This window comes from Glycine max, chromosome 15 (assembly GCF_000004515.6).
Source record: "Glycine max cultivar Williams 82 chromosome 15, Glycine_max_v4.0, whole genome shotgun sequence".
NCBI lineage: Eukaryota > Viridiplantae > Streptophyta > Magnoliopsida > Fabales > Fabaceae > Glycine > Glycine max.
In genome coordinates, this window is record NC_038251.2 from 4,051,560 (window position 1) to 4,072,139 (window position 20,580).

The following is a 20,580-nucleotide window of genomic DNA, read 5'->3' on the forward strand; positions in this document are numbered from 1 at the left end:
CACGCTGTAACCTGAAAAGAAAAAAAAAACAGAACAAGGAAAAAACAACAACAATTAGTTGACTAAAATGTTCAATTAAAAAGTGATTAAGCCGAATTCTAAAACTCCCATAGAAATTTTTTCACACTATAAATTACTGGGTAATAATTGTGTTTATTTTATTCAATAGTTTTCATAAATTATTCGTTACTAATTTTGACAAAAACGTGTTTTGTTTGTTTGTCTGTTCTTTCTAGGTTTGAAGTTTGAACATTGAAAGCTTCTTGGGGAACGGTGTGGGGACAATCACAGGCGTGCAAGCGTGCGTGTTTGACCAAACTTTCTTAATTCTCACCATTCCAAAAATACCAAACACACTCTCTCTCCCTCTCTCTCCTTATCATTTTCGTCTGAATTTTACTTTCTAATCACAGTTCATACCTCATAATTCATAAAGCAAATAAAACCAGAATAGTGGAATATAATAATTTTTTTAAAATTAAAAAAAGAAGAAAAGAATAATCAGAATAGAGGGAGAAATTTCTCAACAAAGGATGCAACGTTCGTTGACTTAAGCTCTCTCTTCTCCTCGACCCTTCTTCTCTCTCAAAACCCTTTCTCTGCATTTTCAGCTAAACCTGAGCACACCCAACTGAGATTTTAGCTTCAGATTCCGAGGTAAGAGCAGAAAGAAGAGAACTTGGAGCTACCCAGAGTTCGATTTTGGGTTGTTCAACAAGGTCAAGATGTTTCTGAGCTTGATGGATATTATGTAGATCAAGAGGGGTGTGTGGATTGGGGAAGCAATTGTTTATGAGGTTGAAGAAGCATGGAGAGAGTGACTTCATCTTTTATGGGTTCCTTTTTTTTTTGGGCAATTTTGGTGCTTGATTTGGTACTTAAGGCTTCTGGCAATCAGGAAGGTGGGTGCTTACCTAACTCTTTGAGGTTTTAATTGTTCCATAAATGTCTCTTCCCGTTAAACAGTTCTTTAAATGACCAGGATTAGGAAAATTCACTCAATTGTGTTTTTATTATTTCTCCCCCTTTTTGATATGGAATAGGTTAAGGTTGCCGGTTAAGGTTGCCCTTCAGCTTAATTATTACTGGTTCATGTGTTTAATTGCCAGATAGTACTGGAGAAGAAGTTAATGTTACAATTGGAGTAGTTTTTTGTGATATTTCAGTTTCAAATCTTCCGTCGCTGTAATGTTAGTAAGCAGAATATGATCATATAATTATTTAATCCTAAGCTTAGTAGGGAGTTCACCAGAGTTTTTATTGTAATACTTTGTGAGATAACAATGGCTTGGGTGAGACAGTTCATAGGACTTCATTATCTCAGAATGGCTTGTCAAAATGGTTTTATCCTTGTAAAAAAAAATGTTTCTTTGCATTTGCTTTGAATTTTCCATAGTTGGCATAGTATCTAAGGAGCATGCTACTAAGGCTGACTAGTGGAAGTTGGGCTTCATGTTTCTGATTCCTGAATCTTAACATTGCACCCTTGATATGTCAAACGTGTATTTGATCTCCTTCTCCATACAATTTAATGTTGGGTATGATTGCACCTGAATATTGCTTCTTTCTATAATAGGTGATGCCCTGAATGCATTGAAGAGCAACTTGCAAGATCCTAACAACGTTCTTCAAAGCTGGGATGCTACCCTTGTCAATCCCTGCACGTGGTTTCATGTTACATGCAACAGTGATAACAGTGTGACCCGTGTGTAAGTTCATATGCGATTTTTTACCTGTAGTTTTACAACTGTTTGCCTACATGGTGAATTATTTATTTGTGTTTGGTCAGTGATCTTGGAAATGCAGATCTTTCTGGTCAACTGGTTTCACAACTTGGTCAACTTACAAATTTGCAGTACTTGTAAGTTATGAATCATATATGATATTGTTGAGTAAACTTGACTCTTTCTTGCATACCATGCTTAGCCTTATTTCTTGATTGATACTCTTGTATTTCCTTTGTTGTTGCTTTATTAAATGTTCTTATAAACAGTATCTCTACATGGAGTGACCAGGCATCAAATCCATTTTTTTGTTCACTTCCACACCCTTGTGTGTGTGCACACACACCCTTCCTCATTCTCCTATTCCCCAAAATAGATAAGTTGCACTTCTTTTAGAGTGTGCACACACTTCCTCATTCCCCAAAATGCAGTAGATTAGTTGCACATTTTGTTCTTTTATTTTTAGACTAAGCTCTTGTTCATGGCAAAAAATTTGGGCTGTTATTCATTGACCATTGAATAGGAAAGGGGCTTATAGGATCTAAGAAATGTATTTGGATAATCTTTTATTTCCCAATCATAAAAAATACCTATTGTGTACCTGCTTCTCAAAATTTTGAGAATTAAACCCTTATTTGGAAGACCAGCTGGACATGACATAAAGTTATTTGAATCAGAGGGACATGCACTTAATTTTGTAAATTAAGGGAATAAGAGAAAGCAATTGATAAATCAGGGTGGCATATTGCAATTGACCCCTTAATATACCTACGTTATACATTATTTATTTATGGTATCAAGACAAAACTTTTCACAATCGCATTGTGCTTTTGTTTGCCTTCTCAATCTCAGTATAAAAATTCAAAGGGGCCTTATAAGCAATGCCTGTCCTAGCCTTTTATTGTTGAAGACAGAAACTTCTGGCATTTTCATATGGCCAACTATACATCAATTTGGTTTTGTAGATAGTTGTATACATTGCTGAAGCCAAGATTAGGAAAGTTATATTGTACATAATCACCAATATCTGTTTGTTTGGTTCCGCTCTCAAATCATGTGAACTTTTTAATTAATTGTTGGATGATTTTACCTGAAAAATCTGATTTTATTTCCCCCTTTTAATGACAGGGAACTTTATAGTAATAAGATAACTGGAAAAATTCCAGATGAGCTTGGGAACTTAACAAATTTGGTGAGCTTGGATCTTTACTTGAACACTTTAAATGGTCCCATACCGACTACTTTGGGCAAACTTGCAAAACTACGTTTCCTGTACGACATACTTTCCTTATTCTCATGTCTTTGATGTGCAAAATTTATTTAACTTGGTTCCATTTTGTTTCTTCCTTCAGCTTTCCATCCTTTTTTTTTTCACTTTCCCATGCAATGTGGTAGATTTTGTAGCCTACTACATGCCCATTTAATTTTCAATAATGCCTTTTATATACATGTGCAGATGCCTATAGATAAGCATCAATCCTATTTTTACTATTGCAGCTATTGCTATTGTTATTGTTACTTGATACTTGCTATTGCTACTGTTATTGTTATTATTACTTGATGCTTGATGCAATAGCATGACTATATGCACAAACGTAATCAAGTGAAATACTTGAGGTTGCTCTTGTTAAAAGTAGTTTTATTGCACATTTGGTCCCTTTAGCTCAGACTGTGTGATTTTGGTCCCTCAAGTTTTTTTTAGTCAATTAAGTCTCTCTGTTATCCTAATATTTAAGGGGGTTTATAATGAGTTTGGGATATGAAATAATTTTAGAAGAAACTTAGAGGAAACTTGATAAATTTTGAAGGATTTTATATGGTGTGAGATTAGGATTTGAAGAAGGGAAATTTTGAGATTTTTAAGTGAAATTTGATGTTTTGGTTGGTGAGTTTTGAGCAGAAGATAATTTAATTTATAAATATTTTGAATTAAAAAATTGAGAATTTAAGGGTTTTAGGGAGAAGAAATTTGATGGGAATCAAATTTTCTTAATTTTAAAAATAAAGGGATTCAATAAACTAAAAAAAAAACTTGGGGACCAGAATCGCACACAGTCCAAACAAGAGGAGAAAAATGAAATTAAACCTTGAAAGTAAGGACTTAAGGCTATTGACCAGGTTGTCAGAGTTCGGCAATGATTTATGTAGCTTTATTTCCTATATAACCACAACTGGCTGAAGTTTCTTCATGTGCCTGGTGTGACTCATCTGTAATGTAGCTTTATTTACTATAACCACAACCAGAATTACTTTTCTTTTATGCATGTTCTCTCATCCCATATTTTAAACAATCAAGGCTATGAACCTGACATTTTAAACAATCAAGGCTATGAACCTGACAGAATTTTGAAGGTTAAAGCCCCATTTTTCTCACGATTTTTTCCCTGCAAATTTAAATATGCAAAAGGGAATTTTACTATGTGTCTGTTGGTGGTGGGTTGAGGAAATTTTATACTACCTTGTCTGTAAAATATCCTATCATGGTCATGTAATTCATTCATGTACTTGGAATTAGGAGTTAAATTATGAATGTATCAGTTGTTCCAGGAGTTAGACATACTCTCCTTTTTTGACCAATTCACTTTACAAAGTAGAATCTTTGTTATATACCCTGGTGCCAGTAAACATGTTCTCTATTTGAATATTTGACAATTGTTTGCTGTCATGTCTTATTACACTACTCTATCAGTAGCTTATTACTGCAAACTGATTCATTATGCTCTCCAAAATAGGCGTCTCAATAATAATAGCTTGACAGGAGGCATACCCATATCTTTGACAAATGTTTCTTCACTGCAAGTTCTGTGAGTGTTACTCCTATACGTACATTTTCCATGAGTTAATGCCAAAATACATTCCTATTTATACTAGTGTCATGTATTTTTATAAGTGTAACCTGACACAACTGTCATTTTGGAATATAGTGATCTCTCAAATAACCATCTAAAAGGGGAAATCCCAGTGAATGGTTCATTTTCATTATTTACCCCCATCAGGTTAGTACAAATAATTAAGTTCTTATCTATGGTTATTGTTGAGGGACGACCTGAAAATTTTGCTAATCCCCTGTTCCACTTTACAGTTATCAAAACAATCTTGGCTTGATACAACCAAAATACACTCCATCTCCAGTTTCTCCAACACCACCACCAGCTTCTTCAGGTTTGTTGATGCCTGTTTATCATTCACAATGGTTTAAAATTATTCGATAATAACTTGAGGTGACAGCTTCAATTCAAAATATAACTCTAGCATGCTCACAGCTATCTTGAATTGAAACCGGACTCAACTTTGTTTTAAGACCTGGGGCTGCAGAAACCAAACTCCAAATCCAAACTATTAGGTCAACTATATTTTGATAGTGTTAAATAACGACTTGACCTAAAAGTTTATGCTTCTAAGCAAAAGCCATGAATTTTTATTTAATAACTCCATTAATGCTATGGGAAGCAGCTATTCTATTTTTCTTGTACTTTACCTTTGTTTCTTTTATAAACTACCTCCAACCTTTCCCTTACCTATGATATTACATATACCCTTTTCCCTCTAAAGGATGAGGAGAAATGCAAGAGTTGATAATTGATTGGTACAGGCTACGTAGCTTTTTTCTAGATATTTATTCTGTAGTTGTGGAAAAGGATGGAATATTTTTTTAACAGTGATTTCCTGAAGACAAACTTAGCTTACGCTTAGCTTCTTGGGGTCAGTTGCATTATGTCTCATGTTTAAATGTGTCACTTCTTGAGGTTGGTGTCTCATGGTTGAATTTAATAGTGGAATTCTTATATGAATGGAGTTATAATTTCTTATTTAAACCATTTATCCTTTTTCAGGTAACAGTAATACTGGAGCTATTGCTGGAGGAGTTGCTGCTGGTGCTGCTCTGTTGTTTGCAGCCCCTGCAATTGCACTTGCTTATTGGCGAAGAAGGAAACCTCAGGATCATTTCTTTGATGTTCCTGGTTAGTTGAATAACAGAAAACAAGGCATACAGCTGATGAATGCAGTATATGATAGCTATAACTGATTTACTGACATTTTTTCTGTCTTTTACTGGCAGCTGAGGAGGATCCTGAAGTTCACCTTGGTCAGCTTAAAAGGTTTTCTCTGCGTGAGTTGCAAGTTGCAACAGATAACTTTAGTAACAAACACATTCTGGGTAGAGGTGGATTTGGAAAGGTTTATAAAGGACGCTTAGCTGACGGATCTCTTGTAGCAGTAAAAAGACTTAAAGAGGAACGCACGCAGGGTGGAGAGCTGCAATTTCAAACTGAAGTGGAAATGATCAGCATGGCTGTGCATCGTAATTTGCTTCGGCTTCGTGGTTTTTGTATGACACCTACTGAGCGGTTGCTTGTGTATCCTTACATGGCTAACGGAAGTGTAGCATCATGTTTACGAGGTATCCCTATTAATGTTGTATTTGAATTGCTTTTATTCGTAATATACTTGTCTTTTTCATGTGTAAAATGTTTCTCTCATGTATCCTTTTTCTAGTAGAAATGTTAGTGTTAGTGTTCAATGTAAAAATTCTTTCTGGTGTATGTTGATTTATTATTGAAGAAATAAGAATTATGTATTTCCCAGATGTTATCTGGCAGCAACTTAAACACAATAAATAAGGAAATTTCTTAATAGCTCAAAATTTCAAATACAGTTGAATGCTCTTTCTGTTGAATTTCAACTTTATACCAAAACTGTTTTTATGTATATTGATTATGTTGTTGTAGAACGTCAAGAATCCCAACCGCCACTTGGCTGGCCAGAACGGAAGCGTATTGCACTGGGATCTGCAAGGGGGCTTGCTTATTTGCATGATCATTGTGACCCTAAGATTATTCACCGTGATGTCAAAGCAGCAAATATATTGTTGGACGAGGAATTTGAAGCAGTTGTTGGAGATTTTGGTTTAGCTAAACTTATGGATTATAAAGATACTCATGTCACTACTGCTGTACGTGGAACAATTGGACATATAGCACCAGAGTACCTCTCAACTGGAAAGTCTTCAGAGAAGACTGATGTTTTTGGATATGGTGTGATGCTTCTTGAACTAATAACTGGACAAAGGGCTTTTGATCTAGCTCGACTTGCCAATGATGATGATGTCATGTTGCTCGATTGGGTAGGTATTCAGTTTACTCTAAATATGTCATTAATACTTGAACAACTTACACTAACCATACTATCAATTAATCTCTTCACATGGTTCCTTATGCCTATGAAATTATCTAGCTTATAGTATCCCTTGAATACCTTTTTACTGACTTTTCCTTAGGTCAGTGTTTATAATGTTATATGTAACATTAACACCAATGAATAATGTTCTCAACTGACCTTGTTTTGAGTCTAGGTTAAAGGACTTCTCAAAGACAGGAAATTGGAAACACTGGTAGATGCAGATTTACAGGGCAGCTATAATGATGAGGAGGTAGAGCAGTTAATCCAAGTGGCCTTACTATGCACACAAGGCTCTCCTATGGAAAGACCTAAGATGTCTGAGGTGGTCAGAATGCTAGAAGGTGATGGTTTGGCTGAGAAATGGGAGCAATGGCAGAAAGACGAAACATTCCGGCAAGACTTCAATAACAACATACATCACCCTAATGCAAATTGGATAGTAGATTCAACTTCCCATATCCAGGCAGATGAACTATCAGGTCCTAGATGATCCCTTTAACATTCTATGGACAAGAGTGAATACACGATCTTGCCTGACAAGGCTTTCTGTTGGAAAGAGATATACTTCTGATTTTGATTTTGTGCATATAATTTTCGTCCCCTCTACCTTTTCTCTTGTTTTCATCCTTTTGAAATTATCTTCTGTGCTCAGATTACGTGCCCATTGGTCAGGTTGTGATTATTAAAGAAAGAAGATTGTAATTTCTATTGGGCTGTCAAGTTACAGGATGAAGTGTATGTTACAAGCAACTTTTGTCATAGTACGTATGAGGAATTAGTATAGAGCTTTTATGGAAATAAATGCAATTCTATTGGCGATTACAGTTTATTATTATATCTTTAGTATTTATGTCTGGAGGTTTGGAAATCAGTACTAATTGAGTCATTGACTTAATGGTTGGCATTGCATTTATTATATGTGAAAATATGCCTGAATGGCCACGCAATCGGTTTTTCATTTTCTCCAAAATACTAATCTCTTGTTTGGTTTAGATTCTGGAAGCACAAATCATGTTTAGTGTACATTAATACATCTTAAACTGGAATGCTAGTACCTACTTTGACAGCATGGTGTCCAATAATATTAAGTGACTAAGGATTTATAAACGAAATTTATTAACTTACATTCATTTGTGTTTTTAAAAGAATGTTTTAGCAAGTTTGATTATACACTTGCTAAAATATTTCTTCCAAAGATTGCTCTTAAATGTGGGAATGTGGGTTGATGCTAATAAGGTTACTCGTTTTTAAGATGGAGAAGTTTAATCAGTTATGTAACTTTGTTTTCTTTAAAATGGTCTTAAAAGTATAGCTTGGTATTTTTTTTAACCCAAGTGAATGTAGATTAACAAATCTCAATATCAATAAATCAACTTTAAGTGTTTATTTTATTATTTATTGAAGACTACTAAAGAAAATGAACAAACATATCTAGTAATTTTCTTTTTCATTTAGTTTTTTTCGTATTTCATCTACAAATTACACTTAATAATGGTTGGTAGTATTGAAAATAAACTGACTTAAGGCGAATGTTAAGCAATTTTGTTGGGTGTCGACGTTTACTTTGGAGAAGACTTCATTTGCTTAGTACTCTCAGCACAAGAGCCAATCACTATGTCTCCGTGATTACCTGGTTTTTTTTTTTTTTACTATCTAATTGTGTATGAATTTGATATCTGAAGTTTTTTAGCTATTTCTGTAAATTTGACTATCTAGTTTAAATTGTTTGAATTTGGTATCATTTTTAACTAATTCTGTAAAAAAGTGAATTTTTTAGCTAATTAAATATCTTTAAAAAAAATAAGAAAATTTAATCTGCCCGTTGATTTTTTTTATAACTAAAACTGTTAATCCAATATGTTACCTTTTTTATTTAATAAAATTAAATTTAGCAATTTACACATTTTAAGTGTATAATCCAAATTATAACTTGCTAAAATATTCTTTTAATTGCTATTTTCTAAATCCTACAATTCATAATTTGACATCTAAAACCGACATTCACCCCTAAATGCAACAACCCTCCAATGTCTTGCAGAGCCATGAAAGAATCTACTTTCAGATGCTTCACTGTATAAGCCAACCATCATCGATCTTAAAACAGGAAAATACAAACCATGCGTATACACAACATATGCTTTATACACATATACATTGGATATAGAATTTCTCACCAAGAATTAGTTGATAATTTCTTCCAAGCATGGCGCACAAAAAAAAAAAAAATCTTCCAAGTACGACCAGCCCATTCAACTTCTATATTTTGATATCAACTAATACCTTGCCTCTACCATATACCAGGACAAGCCAACTATTTACATAATAGAACAGTATCACACAGCAGGATCATCTCTACTTTCTGCCAGTAGCACCAATGCGTGGTTTGCCCTTAACCTCAGATTCCTGCATTTCATAGGGAATATAATTTTGCATATCATTAACAGATGATTAAAGGATATTCTTTTTAGAGGTGGATAGCCAAACCAAATACCTGAGGCAAATGCAGGAAAATATAGGTTTTTGCTGCTGCAGGATTAGAATTTTCTGCCCCTTTACTCCAGTCATAGCAGACCTACGAGCAGGAATGTCAATATATCAATTCAACATGTTTGAATCATTAAAATAACAGAAATACTTCCATTGAGGTAACCTGATACAAGACCAGCTTGAATACCTAGTTTTTTGACTTCCAAATCCTTTTATCAGCAAATTATGAACCATATCGAGAAAGGAATTGGCCAACAGAAAGTAATATAATATTTCCATTAAAAGATATCACAAAAGTGAAGAAACTTAACAAACATTCTATGCATTTGTATGACAAAAGAAGCATTGCAAGGTGAATTTACACCAGGACAAAAAGGAAAAAAGCTCTATGTGCATGACTGGAAAAGCAGAATAGTAAGGTGGGCATACTGAGTAAGCAAATATTGAACCATCATTGTTGAAGGTACTGCAAGGAATAGGTTGGCTGCATCTCAACATGGCCTGAAATAAGACAAGTTTGCATTAGATAAGCATGTAATTATGCCAAAAATATTGCAACAATATGTGTCAGTTAGGATTGAATGGAAGTGTTTAATAAAAATGGAATAACCTTGAGCCTCTGTTTACTATCCTTATCCCAAAAATTGAAAGCACCATCAGAACCAGAAGTTGCAAATGTGTGGTGTACCTAAAATTCATAGAAAAGAAAAATGTGAGAAATGATAATAGATTATAAAGTGGAAATACTTTGTCAATGATTTCTGATGTCCGTTGGATTTATAGCTAAACAATTGTGGATAAAAATGTGAAAAATAGCACCAAAAAAAATTTCAGTACTAGCTACAAAATTTTAGGGAGACTGATAAATAATAGATAAACAGCAGTCAGCAGTACATTTGTAAAAATAGAATTGAGCATACAAGTATCTGTTAAATTTCAACAGGAACAAAAACAAGAACAATAAACAACCAAAATAAGCAACTCGCAACCAGGAGTAATTTAAATTTTAACACTAACCATTCATTTAAAAAACAAAAAAAATGAAATTATCCTACTGAAATTCAAAGGTGTAGTGGTGCAACTTCAACAATTGAAAGTAAGCCAAATTAAATCAGAATAGTAAGGCACAGGTGGAACATAAATCTTACAGGATGGAAGTTTAAAGAGTTGACTGAGTATATTTCATTGCCCTCTCTATGGCATTTAAAAGTGAAGTTTTTACCATGCTGACTATCGTCCAAATGATGCACCCCAACTCTTCCTTCTATTGATCCAACCTACAGCAAGTATATCATCAGTTTCAACAGCCCAAAATTAATCAATCTAGACTTACAACTTACAATTTGATAATTACAAACAAGAATCTGGAAGACATATATTTTGTATATTATTCCTATAAATCATAAATGTAGGATAAGTTAGGGAAACAAACATTAGTTGGTGTCAAAAAGTTAAAGAAAAAGGACAGAAAGTAGAGCATACTTCCCCTTCTTAGCTGGAATAGATATAGAGAAAAACAATTTTTTGTCTTTTCATGATTACCATCGGACTTATGTTTTGGTGAAAAAGTAGATAAATAAAAGCAACCTAAAAATTGGTTACATAAAATACGTCCTTACAGATACTAAATAGGAACCCACTGTTGGGAAACAATTGAGTATTGCTTTTCACTGATAAAATAAAGATGGGAAATAAAATTACCCAAATACGGAACAGGATTGAAGATCTTAAAGGAGTGGGGAGAGATGCATACCAAGAAACCTTGTTGGTCAGGGAATGCAGCAAGGCACCTTGTTTGATACTTCAAGGGTGAAACAATTCTCTTGAATTCAACCTGTAGCAAATGAACAATGGTAAAATGTAGGAGACACTGGCAAAAATAGAAATGAAAAGAAAATAAAAATCAACAGAATGAATATTGTTTATGAATGTATATACACATAGATCTAATTATTCATTATATAAAATGAACACAGAGGAATATGAAATAAAAGGCGAATGGCCAACAAACTTGGTTTCAACAAAGCATGCTTATATATTCATGTGGATATAATTTTCATGCACTTAAGGTTTGTGGTTTGAGGATGCCTATCTTAGCAGGTAAACTCATTCCTTCCTTTTCACTATCTTCAGAACTTGCTCACTAACTGCACCTCCAAGCGCAGTGCACTTGCTCACTTCTCTGGTGAGGCAAATCAATCCAAAAGAGTTCACTTGAATACATGGGCACAAGTGTTTTGCAATCATAATCATAGGAAATGGATCTGATTGCATAGTAGTGTATTTACATATCAGTTTTGTGATATTAGTACTAAACATATTTGTGGAGTCAAGCCCCTTAACTTATGTTTTGATGTAAAAATAGATGACTAAAGTTTATTTCATAATTTGTACTTAACATATTTGTGGAGACAAGCCCCTTATGTTTTCATGCAAAAATAGATAACTATACTTTTATTCATATGCCTTGTTCGATTTCCGGTAAAATCATGCTATTTGAAATTTTGGCTCCATGACAATCATTGGGATTACTTTTGTGAATACATTGCACTTAATATCCCTAGCATGTCACAGGGCCATAAATTGGGATGTCTCTTATCTTTCTTTTAGATGACTTATTATCCTCATGGAACTCCTTGTTTCTTCTCCTACATAAAGTTTCTCTTCTATTGTCCAATATTCAAGAATAAGAAACACAACCCCTCTATGAAATCTTGAGATAAAATAGCCATGATATAATAAGAGAATATATGACCGAAAGCTAATACAAATAATGGAAAATACAATTAATTTGAGATTAACTAAATTAGAATAAAAGTATTACCTGAGGGTTTTGCAAGTTGTAAACAATAAGATTTCTATCAGCAGTGCCAACAACCATCAGAGGATGTCTCACTGTCATAGCATAGCAGCGCTCTGGGAGTTGCTGTGTGTGCACTGGATTTGACTGCCTTGTATCCCAGTATCTAAAAGTAGCCAAAAAGACTCATGTGGAGAGGACAGAAGCATCAGATCAAGCAAAATTGTTAGCTTTCATACCATATTTAATAAGAAGGATACAATACATATCAGCATCACAAAATACTAATCCCATAATGTGCAAAGGTAATAGGAAACACTTGATGCATGGAACAAAAATCAGACTAAACTGAAGAGCTTATTGGACTGTTACATAAACAAGGAAGAAGATATTACATTGTAATGATCATTAGTGGAAATTTCCTGGCAAGCAAAATATATTCAGAAAGAACTACAACTTCTCCAAAAATCAAGAATGGCATTTGCTTCAAGCTACAAAAGAACTTAGGAGAACCCAAAATAATTTGAATTTTCAAATTGAAATTTGAAAGTAAGGCTGGTGTATCATACAGCCAAGGAAAAGGAACTCGGCAGCAGAATAGTGGCAAGACAGACTACAAAGGTAACACACAGATACTGTTCAAATTATAGGGATTTAGGTATGGAAAGAAAAAAAGAGAAAATACAGATTCCGAATAATATTTTCTTGGGTAAAAAAAATGACATGATGAATGTGATACAAAACACAAATGCCTATCTATACTCAGGAAATTCTAAATTCAAATTAAATAAAACAAATCATGAAACTATAACGAGATATGGAAACTATTCCTCCAATATCACCTAAGATATTCTAAAAGATATAATGTTGATATTACGGGATATTTTTCATATATTCTAATTTCTAAAGATATAATTTAAAAACAAATTGCTGTAAAGGCAGCAAATGCTAGCACATTACTTCATAGTCTTGTCCCAGCTTCCTGTGACTAAAAGGTTCATTTCAGGAATCCAAGCAAGTTCTTTGATGGGTGCATCATGCATGGCAACAGTCATTGGTTGGCCTCCAGATAACAGAGGCCACATCTTCACTTGCTTATCACATCCACCAGAGAATACAGTCGTGCCATCATCCTTCCATGTAGAGCACAAAACCTACGCAAAGAAATATACATTATGAATTTATGAGATAAAAACTATTAAAAGTTCACTGTTTCAGGACAACGCAGATCAGCAAGATCACGAAATCCAATAGTCAAGTACCATTAATTTATCAACCTAATAATCAGCTCAATGGTCAATGCATATCGTTATTTATTAGCTGCATCAAACCATTCCTCTATGTCTTTGCCACAGAAAGCACCCTGATTCTTCTACCCTAACCCTAACACCATCTCCTACTTTTGAATCCCAATTTAAACCATCTAGCATTGCATATACTAGAATAGTAACTCATGAAAATGCATACACTGAGTAATGAAGAGAAAATAAGGTGATAAAAATGAAAGTAAAAGACCTTACCGGATGATCGTGCGTTATAGAAGCCTTGGGAACAGTGGCAACATTTACTCCATTCCGTGCTACCTCCCAACAACGAACCTGCAAAAGTTGCACATAAGCCTATGCCTATCTATCGAAGTAAAGTGAGAGAGAGAGAAAGACGCACCTGATTGTCCCAAGAAGTGGCGACGAGGAAGTTGGCTTTGGGACTGAAGCTAAGACTGGACACGGAATCAGTGGGAGGCTGATTCACCTGCAAAAGCAAAATTCACCCCTTAAAACAATAACTCGCAAACTTCTCATAAAGTGGAACATTGACATTGAGTTCAGGTACCTCGAAGGACTTATTAGGGTTCGGATTAGTATTGCTCAGGAAATTCGACATTTGCAAATTTTCTCAGAGAAAATAGAGAGCTTGGAGTTTGGAGGGAGTTGACTTGAGTGAAGGAAAGGGTTTTGCGCGGGTGAGGGGAGGTGTAGGGATTAAATACTACTCCCACATAGCGTTATTACCACGCCTGTTTTGGGTTTTGTTCTCTTAACTGCAATTGGGCTGCTATTTATTACGGCCCTAAATACATTTTTTTGGAAGTTGCTATTATCACACCCAAACTTTTTTTGGAATATATATATATATATATATATATATATATATATATATATATATATATTTTTTTTTTTTTTTATTTTTTTTTTATTTTTTTACTAAAGTGTTATAAATTATGAGTATTAATACCAATATCAACATTAACAATATGAACATAAATAAATTATGAGTAAATAAAAACGGATCATATGAATAAGTATAATAGAGCATGAATAATTAAAATTAATTTTAATTAAAAATGACAATTATTAATGCATTAAATCAATTATAAAAATGTAATTTGAGCCATTTATATTGTTGATGCAATCTTAGTTATCCATAAAGGACATAATGATGCAATAATATGTGAACACAAAAAATATCTCTTGTTCATCTAAAACTACTCTCCGTTAGTAGTTGACAAATAATTTTATTCTTTAAATATATGGTTAAGGATTTAATTATATGTCCGTACATATGAAAAAAAAAACTTATTAGGAGCGGAAGAAATGATGAGTTTATAAAAAAAATAGTGAGACAAAATATTTTTTTAATATTTCATAGAAGAAAAATATAATAAATTTTTACAAAATAATCATGTCATGACAAAAAAAATTAACATACTTATATTTTTACAGGCTTTTATATTGTAAAATAGTGTAAAGTTGTGTATCATACTGAAATCATTGCTATACATATGAGTAGGATAAATTTATCTAATTGATAAAGAAAAATCTAAAAATCATATATCTTAAATAAACAACACATGTTAGGTGCTAACATTCTCCTTTTATTGGATTCTTTACTTGATTATTTGCTCTATAATTATCTAACTCTTTACCTCTATTCTTACCAATTGAATAATTATCCAATAAAAGAAAAAAACAAAATCCTGTGAAATTTGATACTTTGGAGTTTTGAGTTTCACTATTTAAATATTTAGTGTACTTATCAAACTGTTAACATGTTGTTTGGAATGATAAAATATTTCTTTTCCTATTAATTGGAATGATAAAATATATTTTTTCCTATTAATCCAAACATAGTTTGACTTTCTGAAACAACCAATTAACGTATATATAAATTCCTATTATGATTCCCCTAGGTGGACTTAATTAGGAAATTTAAATATTGAATTAGATTTTTTCATTTGTACACATGCATATATTTATTTTTATGATACTCTTATTTAAAATTATTAAGTATAATGTTAATTAATTTAATATTATCTAAATGATTGCATATAATATTAAAAAAATAAGCATTATAATTTATTTATATAAGGACTAAATGAATCAATTAATCTTTTAAACAATCATTTCACGTTGATTTTATCTTTTAAGGATTTCTAACATATGCAATAAGTCTTTCAAAATAAAAATAATTATTTTTATGTTTGAGAAACTTAATTATTCATGTTAGAAAACTTTTAAAAATAAGAAACTTCAAATGATTAAATTAATCTCAAACAATTTTTTAAAAACTAAATTAATTTTTTTAATAATTAGAAATAACAAAGCATGATAATAATAATTACATAATACAAAGTATATAAAATCAACAAAAGAAAATGAAATTTTCTATTCCATAAAAGAATTTATTCATATTATGTTTTTTAAATTTAAGATAATATGCTACTTCTGGTTGTTTTATTACAAGTTTATTTATTATATGAAATCATTTAGAAATTCATTATTATTTATAATTTTTTTAAACAAATTTTAGTGTTTATTTTTATTTTTATATGGTTAAAATTTATATTAATTATTTTTAATATTATTTTAGAGTTATATTTTTAACTACTGTACAATTAATTTATTATCATTTCATTTTTTATAGTATTATTTTATTTATTCTTTCTGATTTTATCCAATTATAACATAAGTTAATTATTAATTTTTATCCGTTATCATTTAAAACTATTGTAATTATAATAATTGTTTTATTATATTAAAGTGTGATACTAATTTTATTTAAATGTGTATTACCGATAATGCTATATTAATATTGTTCTATTTTATTTTTTAAAAATATTGTTGTAGATTGATGTGACAAAACTCTAGAGAAAAACAGTTATATACAAAAAAATTAATTGTATTTATATATCTCATTTTTGAAGTGTAAAAAAAGAAAAGAAATATATATATATATATATATATATATATATATATATATATATATATATATATATATATATATATATATATAAAAGAGAGAGAGAAAAATAAAAGAAGCTAAGAGAGAGAAATTGATAGATATAAGAATGTGATAAAAATAAATAAATAAATAAATAAAGGAAAAGATGGGAAGAAAAATGGAGTGAAAGTGAAAGTAGAAGAAAATTGGGATGTATAAATACAATAACAATATATACATGACTAGTCAAGACTTTTTACTCCTTTGGATATTCATGATCACTTTGTCATATGACATGTCCTAGAATCTTACGATGCATGTGCTAAAGACTTATAGGTTATAACTATCCTGATAGTATCAGATTGAGAGACACACAAGCTTATGCACTTAGACATGTATCCACATGCAAATGTAATAGACCTTGGAATTGGTGATACGACACAACCCTTAATAACAATTGTAACATCTAGCATGGTTGATGTAAGCTTTGAAGGTTATTAAGTTCTTTATGCTGAATTAGCAGAAGATAATGCATGTATGTAAACAAGTGACTTTGAGAATTAATATGTTTACCTGATAGGGTAATTAAGCGCCATCAAACCGCATGTATAAATTAATTCTATGAATGAGATGAGAGTGTGTATAAATGAGGCCCATATATGAATATTTCATTCATCATGAATTAACCCGCGGCTAGTGTCTCATGAAAAGTCGAAGGAAAAAGATAACTTGAAGTTGAATATTTGATTCATCATGAATTAACCTGCTAGTGTCTCATGTAAAGTTGATTAACAAGGGAGGATAATTATGAATATTTCATTCATCATAACAATTTATTATAAGCAGGTTGCATATTTATAAAATGCGTCTACCAGTATTTGTTAGCAAAATTCAAAGATTCTGGGTAAAAAAAAATCCATTCATTTGTGAGCATGTGACCGCATTTGTGACTCTAAGTATGTGTTTTAACTTTTATTAATAATAATTATATATTATATTAATTATAAGCCATGCAAGTCATATAGTAATTATTTTATATATCTTTGATATGTTATTTGAACAATTATCTTTCGCCTAATATTTGAAGAGAAAGGACTCCAGTCAATTCTTGAATTGAGATTGCTAATAACCAGAAGGATTGGTCTGGAAGACAAATGTCCCCTGATTTGGTTGCACTCATATGATGCTTTGCAGTTTGTGCATGGCCTTTCAACAGCAACAGGTTATAAAGGATATGGACCAGAGCAAGGTGAAAAGGTATCTTGGAGTTTGTTTGAGCAATTAGCACATTTTTTTTCTCGTTCGTACGGACCACAAAATGAAATCCTCATATAAAATAGAAACTACTTTCTTTTTATACATGCGTTTAAAGTGCTTCTGTTTTGGAAGTACATGCTATTAACATTTGAGTCTAACAACTCATCTTTATCTACTTTTATTTGTGTTATGATTTAGATCACTATATATAATATATGTCATTCAAGTAATAAAATGTATATATCCTGCGAAAACAACATTTCAGACCTTGAGGAAAGCAATTTCTCTTGCATTCTACAAAGATCAGGTATTCAATTATATTCTACTATTTCATAATCATATTTGTTTGTTGTATTCTAATCATTTTTCTTCCCTTGTCTTGGTAACTTTTCACCTACCCATTACACGAAATAGGCGTTAATATCCTAATGTCTCTCATCCTCATTGTAAAGTAGATTCCTTCGCTAAGTGCTCAAATTAATATAAAGTACTGAATTTGATTTGTCTCAATGTGTGTAGCTTCTTATGGGTCCCAATCTGAAGATAGCTGTGCAGGATCCATCCTTTCCGGTATTGTAATTACTATCTAATCAGTATGGTCAATTATCTAGATGTTAGCAGTTAACAACTTCCGAATTTGCTCAAAGGACAAACAAATTTTAGAAAACAGTAAACAAACAAGGCCTAGATTTTAGTATTGTTGATAATGTTGTTCTAATTGCTTGGTTGCATTTGAATTGTATAAACTATAAAGTCTTCCATCTTGCTTATTCTATGATGAGCAACTTGTTGAAATGTCCTCTTAGACTGAATGCATGCATGCATCATTTCACCAAACAGAAAGTGTTTTTAATCATGGCAAATTCTTCTAAGGCAGGCCTACATAGATTCGAGTGTCATAATTGGTCAAGCTGCCAAGTTTGTGGATAAAGCTGGGAAGTACAAAAACATAGAATACATGACATGTGGACCTCAAAGTGACTTCTTTCCTGATCTTCCTACTATTTCAAGGACTGAACCCATTTTCTTCAATTCTCCAAACAATCCCACTGGTCATGCAGCAACAAGGAAGCAATTAGAACAACTTGTGGATTTTGCCAAAGTGAATGGATCAATCATTATCTTTGACTCTGCATATTCAGCATACGTCACTGATGATAGTCCCAAATCAATCTACGAAACTCCTGGAGCCAGAGAGGTATGCCCATGCTCGTTTATCTAGCCAAGTCCCATTCTGTTTTATGTTGTTTTCACTAGCATCATGTAAACCTATTCTAGTATTCTTTCAATCTTGACACATGATTGGTCCATCAAAATGTTATATAAATCATTTAGTTTCACCTTTAAATTTCCTTTTTATTTCTTGATTGTCATTTACAATTTTAACCCCTAGCACTCTAAACAGTTTTCCGAATTTTCTTAGCTGTTCTAAACAAAAGTGACTTGTTTGCAGAATTTTCCCTCCACCTACAACTATTAATTTTTTTTTTGTCAAACCTCATTTCCTGATATGAAGGAAAACTTGTACATCTTTTTTCTCATAACATATGCAACATTATTATTGCAAGACATCTTTTTTGGTACACTGTACAGGGTTGATGTGAATGGAAGAAGATGATAGATGACTAGTAACAAGAAAAAGGGGAGGGGGAATGACTAAAGAGAGAGGGTTTCCCCTAAGGGATAAACCCCATGTGTGAGTTGTGTGTTTTTCTTTTGTTTCCTCTTCCTTATATAGGCACCAGATAACTTAACTTTCTGTTTTTAGGCTTCTTCTTGGACCTTTTTTGCGTGCTAAGCGGACTCTCCAATTCTTTTAGTTTTTGTATCAATTTTTCCTCTAAAGTACTTGAAATCTTTTTCTTTTACATTTTACTAATAAAAAATAGCAAAGATGTTAATTTCTTCATTATTTCATTAAAAACAATAATAAAATAAAAAAATTACACCCACTTATTAATCCAAATTAACTATCAAATTAGCTTGTGCGGTTATCAGTATCTAGCATGTACTATTTTCCATAATGGCAAGCTTTAACCTCTTTTTTTTTTTCCTTGTTATGCTTTCAGGTTGCAATTGAAGTGTCATCCTTCTCAAAATTTGCTGGCTTCACAGGTGTCCGGCTTGGTTGGACAGTGGTCCTTGAAGAAATCTTGTATTCAAATGGCTTTCCTGTTGTGCTTGATTTCAACCGTATAATGTGCACATGTTTTAATGGAGCATCCAACATAACTCAAGCTGGTGGACTAGCAAGCCTTTCCCCATAGGGTTCTTGCTATCATTATGTTTCATTTAAACTAGTTCCTAGATTTATTTCAAAATATTGCGAAATAATGTTTTGGAGAATTTCTCAGGCCATGCAGTCCCTTGTTGACCACTACATGGAGAATGCAAGGATACTAGTTGGTGCTTTGACTTCTCTTGTATGGTGGTAAAAATGCACCCTATGTTTGGGTCCATTTTCCTGGCTCAAAATCTTGGAATGTTTTTGCTGAAATTCTTGAGAAGACTCACATAATTACAGTCCCGGGTAGTGGTTTTGGACCAGGTGGTGAAGAGTATATAAGAATTAGTGTTTTGGGCAGAGAGATTCCATCATTGAAGCCTCAGAGACTCAAATACCTTATCTATCAGGAGCAAATCTAATGCTCTCTACTTCTGTCAGTTTTATGAGTCTATGAATGAAATAAAGCAAAATTAATGGAAAATCTGAGTCTTCACTACTTCTAGTTATAAGAGGATTCCCGTGCGAACTATACTTGTAATATATTGCATCTCTGTAGTGCAATAAATACTTGATAATATTGCTCCTATCTAAACTGAGAGTCACAGGACCAACGTTTAACAAACGAGAAAGCTTGCTAATAGTATTATTTAAGGATATATAGCGTTCTCTCTCTTTTCCTTTAT

The 20,580-nt window shown here is 32.4% G+C and overlaps 2 protein-coding genes and 1 pseudogene across 3 annotated transcripts; 2 read left to right on the forward strand and 1 right to left on the reverse strand.

Moving 5' to 3' along the window:
* The first annotated feature begins 416 nt into the window (after positions 1 to 416).
* On the forward strand, positions 417 to 7,703 carry LOC100800522 (BRASSINOSTEROID INSENSITIVE 1-associated receptor kinase 1). The gene is made up of 11 exons (XM_003547551.4): positions 417 to 902; positions 1,577 to 1,709; positions 1,790 to 1,861; positions 2,853 to 2,996; positions 4,457 to 4,528; positions 4,649 to 4,720; positions 4,807 to 4,886; positions 5,558 to 5,686; positions 5,785 to 6,126; positions 6,455 to 6,849; positions 7,078 to 7,703. Exons 1-11 carry the CDS (start codon positions 809 to 811, stop codon positions 7,393 to 7,395), a joined length of 1,851 nt encoding a protein of 616 aa, XP_003547599.1. The 5' UTR covers positions 417 to 808; the 3' UTR covers positions 7,396 to 7,703.
* A 1,326-nt stretch (positions 7,704 to 9,029) lies between these two features.
* LOC100803005 (protein RAE1) lies at positions 9,030 to 14,182 on the reverse strand. Of its 2 annotated transcripts, none has more exons than XM_003547554.5 (11): positions 14,026 to 14,181; positions 13,858 to 13,944; positions 13,713 to 13,790; positions 13,153 to 13,346; positions 12,217 to 12,358; positions 11,146 to 11,226; positions 10,541 to 10,669; positions 10,003 to 10,080; positions 9,822 to 9,893; positions 9,397 to 9,477; positions 9,030 to 9,308 (listed from the first exon to the last, which is right to left on the reverse strand). In XM_003547554.5, the coding sequence occupies exons 1-11, from the start codon at positions 14,074 to 14,076 to the stop codon at positions 9,258 to 9,260; spliced, it is 1,044 nt and encodes a 347-aa protein (XP_003547602.1). In that variant the 5' UTR covers positions 14,077 to 14,181; the 3' UTR covers positions 9,030 to 9,257. The 2 variants fall into 2 exon arrangements, with proteins under 2 accessions (XP_003547602.1, XP_040865810.1); XM_041009876.1 differs by lacking the exon at positions 9,030 to 9,308 and adding an exon at positions 9,580 to 9,601 and having other exon boundaries at positions 14,026 to 14,182.
* A 3,992-nt stretch (positions 14,183 to 18,174) lies between these two features.
* Positions 18,175 to 20,316, forward strand: LOC100804072 (aminotransferase ALD1, chloroplastic-like; annotated as a pseudogene).
* The last annotated feature ends 264 nt before the right edge of the window (positions 20,317 to 20,580 follow it).

Coding starts and splice junctions, on each gene's coding strand:
- LOC100803005 (XM_003547554.5), bottom strand. CDS start 14,076: ATGTCGAATTTCCTGAGCAATACTAATCCGAACCCTAATAAGTCCTTC. Junction 13,347..13,712: donor CTATAACGCACGATCATCCG/GTAAGGTCTTTT, acceptor TTCTTTGCGTAG/GTTTTGTGCTCTACATGGAA. Junction 9,894..10,002: donor ATAGTAAACAGAGGCTCAAG/GTTATTCCATTT, acceptor GTCTTATTTCAG/GCCATGTTGAGATGCAGCCA.
- LOC100800522 (XM_003547551.4), top strand. CDS start 809: ATGGAGAGAGTGACTTCATCTTTTATGGGTTCCTTTTTTTTTTGGGCA. Junction 1,862..2,852: donor CTTACAAATTTGCAGTACTT/GTAAGTTATGAA, acceptor TTTTAATGACAG/GGAACTTTATAGTAATAAGA. Junction 4,721..4,806: donor TCATTATTTACCCCCATCAG/GTTAGTACAAAT, acceptor TCCACTTTACAG/TTATCAAAACAATCTTGGCT.